The sequence below is a fragment of the Parasteatoda tepidariorum genome, chromosome 3 (genome assembly GCF_982258835.1).
Source record: "Parasteatoda tepidariorum strain Cologne lab strain chromosome 3, Ptep-v5.0, whole genome shotgun sequence".
Lineage (NCBI taxonomy): Eukaryota > Metazoa > Arthropoda > Arachnida > Araneae > Theridiidae > Parasteatoda > Parasteatoda tepidariorum.
In genome coordinates, this window is record NC_141757.1 from 123,343,025 (window position 1) to 123,347,516 (window position 4,492).

At 34.3% G+C, this 4,492-nt stretch overlaps 1 protein-coding gene across 1 annotated transcript; it reads left to right on the top strand.

Moving 5' to 3' along the window:
- Positions 1–1,477: 1,477 nt before the first annotated feature.
- On the top strand, positions 1,478–2,011 carry LOC147814266 (uncharacterized). The gene has a single exon (XM_087160298.1). The coding sequence runs from the start codon at positions 1,478–1,480 to the stop codon at positions 2,009–2,011; it is 534 nt and encodes a 177-aa protein (XP_087016424.1).
- The last annotated feature ends 2,481 nt before the right edge of the window (positions 2,012–4,492 follow it).

Here is a 4,492-nt window from a genome sequence, read left to right on the forward strand (position 1 = left end):
TGTAATGCAAGGAAATATCTCTTTATAAAATCATTTGTGACAAAGCGGATACGATGAAGCGGCACTTTTTCAGTTTTTTTTCCTCTTTTAAATAAATTGTCTTAAAATATAGCTAAAAGGCATTTTCTCGGAAAGTTATGAAGTCCTAAACATTTATGAGAATACACGTTAGTCTATACCTTATGCTTAAATGCTTTAAGAACGTATTGATGTCGTCAATAAATAACGAACAAAATCTCCCCAAAGAATCTTAAAACTAATTGAGTAAGCCAGGAACTATATTTTAAACTTACTCCAGGGAAATTTTCACACTATTTCAATGTTTCTGAGTGCGGTGTGACGATCAACTCCTCCTATAGAAGCATTTTCTTCAGCAAAATCGTTCCCTGTTAAAGACTAATGAAAGAAATAAAACTTTTAAAAAATCTAAAGACTACAAAATGATGAGATAATTTTTTTTCCGTGTTTTTGAATTTCCCTTTCTCAACCATTTTTTTTACTTATTTCTTAAAAATCGCTAATTAATTTGTTCAAAATATATTTTAAGTTACAAAATTACATAAAATACGTTTGTCGAAAACGGACTTTTTTTGAATAAATATACCTTTTTTTTCGATGACGCAGGATTTTTGACCCACAAAATACACGGGATAGATGAAATCTGAGAAGTATGGTCCAAATAATTTGGTCTGGAGAACGTTCCAAAATTTGGACTTCTTAATTTTAAATTTACTTTTTACGTTTTCGCCATATCTCAAGAAATTGTTAAGTTGTGGCTCCAGGTATGGTGCGTAGTCGCCAAAGGGAGAAGCTGGATAACGTACGCAGGATCGGCAACCTCGTACCCTTCTTCAGTATTTCAGAAGCTTCAAACATTACTCTGTGCACACACTCATACTTAACTTTATGTTTCTGTTTTATCTTGTTATGTTTCAGTTGTTAATAAATTAAATGTTTAGTTGATTTATATCCTAGTTGTCCTCAACTTAATATGAGAGGGTTCCTCCCTCTCAATTGGTGACCCTGGTGTTTATTATGTTTTTGAATACGCTATTATTCGTTGTATTAGAATTTGGAATAACTACTTGAATTTGGTAATGTACAATTTCCTCTCTTATTTAGTCAACTGCTTTGCTTGAACTACTTAAAATTTAAACTTAATGCATAGCAATATCTTTTGTAATGTTAGACTGAAATTTTTAGACATTGTTGTAAGAGACTTTAATTAGTAGTTATTGAATTTGAATTTACGGACTTTAAATGCAGTTGCATTTATCTCTTAGTATAACATTTATAGTTCCGAAGCATTCTTAGTTTTGTAAATATTTATTTTTTACTGTGAATATTTCCATATATCCTTGAATATTCCATATATCCATATATCCTTATTGAATTGTTCTAATGTATACATATAACTAGTTTAGTTTGAAAATTTTCATAAGTGAATCTTTAACTAGTTGCTTAGTTTTGTGTTACAATGACTGATATAGATAAAACTGAAACTGAAATTCATAAAATTGGCCTTCGCTTACCTGGATTTTGGATTGATAATTCAAGTCTATATTTTACGCAGATTGAGGCTAATTTTAAATTATCAGGGATTACTTCTGTTCTTGATCAGCATATCATGCAAGTTATTGCAGACTTGGTTAGAAATCCAAATTTGGAAAAGCCATACACGGCCGTTAAGGATAGACTTATTGCAGAATTTTACTTGTCCGAGAGTAAAAGAATTCAAGCTTTACTTCAGGACCTTGCATTGGGAGATTCCAAGCTGTCGGCCTTGTTGCGACATATGCGAGAATTGGCAGGATCTAATTTTTCAAATGAGGTTATTAAATCTATTTGGCTATCTCATTTACCCTCATCTATTCAGTCTATTTTAAGTGTTAGTACGGAAGGTTTAGACACTTTATCAACTTTGGCCGATAAGGTTTCTGAAGTAACTAGTTTTTCTGCAATTTCAAGTTGTAATGGAGATTCAAGTTGTAATAGAGAAAGTTGTAAATAGAGATTCACTTATGGAAAAAATAGCTCAAATGTCTACGGATTTGGCTGAATTTAAGAACGAAATAAAATCTATAAGTAGATATCGAAGTCTATCCCGTAGTCGTTTGCGTTCCAAATCAAACGTTTCGAAAAAATTTTCTCACACTTCTAAAGGTGAAACAGAGAGTCAAACTAGCGTAACGAAAATTTGTTGGTATCATAGGAAGTATGCTGAAAAAGCGCACACATGTATTGACCCTTGCAATTTCAATTTAAACTGATGAGCTCTACTATTAGTGCGGTGGTTAATAGCAGTGAGAATTTAAAATTTAGCCACCGACTTTTTATTTCTGATCGCAAAACTAAGTTACTGTTCTTGGTCGATAGCGGATCTGATGTAAGTTTATTGCCTATAACATTTAGGGGTTGCGGGCCAACATCAAATTATGTGTCGCATACTGCTAACGGCACTGCTATTAAAACATTTGGTGTTAAACTTATGTCGCTTAATTTCGGTTTACATCGAAAATTTGATTTTACATTTATAATTGCGAATGTTTCAAAACCAATTTTAGGCACAGATTTCTTACGACATTTTGAGTTGTTAATCGATCTTAAAAATAAAAAAATTAATTGATACGAAAACGTCTTTGGCTCATCAAGTAAAATATTTCTTTCCTCAATTCAAAGTGTTAAAACAATTTTTGGCAATACTAAATATCACAACTTAATTCAGGAATTTTCTGAAATTACTAGAGTTAGACCTAATTATCTTAAAATTAAGCACGATACAGTGCCCTATATTAACACGATTGGTCCTCCGGTCGCTTCAAAAGTTCGCAGATTGAATTCTGTTAAACTTCAAGCTGCCAAATCTGAATTTGATTTCATGCTGCAACACGGTATGGTATTTGTAGGCCATCCAAAAGTCCTTGGGTCAGCGCCCTATACATGGTTCCAAAAAGTAACTCTGATTGGCGACCTACCGGCGATTACAGAGTTTTAAACGCCTGTACTCGGCCTGATAAATATCCTTTACCAAATTTGCAGGACTTTTCTCAAAATTTGCTTGGCAAGAAAGTCTTTAGTATTATAGATTTTGTTAAAGCATATAACCAAATCCCCGTAGCAGAACAAGACATTGAGAAAACTGCAGTAATAACACCCTTTGGGTTATTCGAATTTTTGTATCTGCCTTACGGTTAGTGTAATGCAGCTCAAACGTTCCGACGTTTAGGTGCATTACACTAACCGTAACGTTTTATTAACGAAGTTTTATGTGGTTTAGATTTTGTATTTGCATACATTGATGATATTCTCGTGGCAAGTGCAAACGAGACTGAACATTTGTATCACTTACGTTTAATATTTGAACGTTTAAAACAGTATGGTTTAACAATTAATGCTTCTAAGTGTATTTTTGGATCTTTTGAAGTACCCTTCCTTGGACATTTAGTAAATGAGCATGATGTTAAACCCTTACCACATAAAGTAGATGCAATTGTTAACTATTCTAAACCCAAAACTCTAAAGGATTTACGCAGGTTTCTTGGGTGTTTAAATTTCTATAGGAGATTTATTCCCAAAGCGGCAGAATTGCATGCCCCGTTAAACTCTTTACTTGGGGGCAGTAAAAAAGGCGATAGTAAAACTATTAACTGGACTCCAGAGTTAGAAAATTCTTTCGAAAAATGCAAAGAAAGTATCGAAAATATTACTCAGCTATCTCACCCGGCACCTGATTGCCAATTAGTGCTGTTTACGGAAGCTAGTGACATTGCAGTAGCTGGTGCTTTACATGAAAAAAACTGCGTCTGGTTATATACCGTTATCCTTTTTCTCCAAAAAGTTAAATAATGCCCAAGTTAAATTTTTTGTTTATGACAAAGAACTTTTGGCGATTTATTTGTCAATAATTCATTTTCGTTATACACTGCTGGACAATTGCTAAGGACGGATCACAAATTGCAATGTAGCATAACATTAAGCGGGACATGAGGCCTAGTAGGATAAAGTATAGTTGCCACACTGTTCAGACATTTGAATAAAGAATGTTCATTGTTCTGGAAAGTACAAAAGCTATGAAACATCTGAAAGAAAAAAAATGTTTATTTGATGCTGCGTACGGAAAAATGGAACAATGGATCTAAATGTCAGCAGGCAACTTGAAGAAAGGCGTCAGCACGGGATATGTCCACAGTGGAGTGTGATGCAACATTCTACATGCCGTATCACTCTTTGCACAATATTATCTAGCAGCTGTTGAGGCAGTTTATCCCATTCCTCTGTCAGTGCACGTATGAGGGTGTTCTTGTTTGTCGGAGGATAGTTTCGATCAGCAAGTTGCCTCCCCAAAGCATCTCAAACATTTTCAAAGGGGTTTAGATCTGGAGATCGTGATGGCCATACGAGGCGTTGAAAACCCTCGCTGTCTAGACAATCCTGAACAGCGAGTGTTCGATGACATGTTGCATTGTCGCCCATAAAAACAAATTTATCTCCG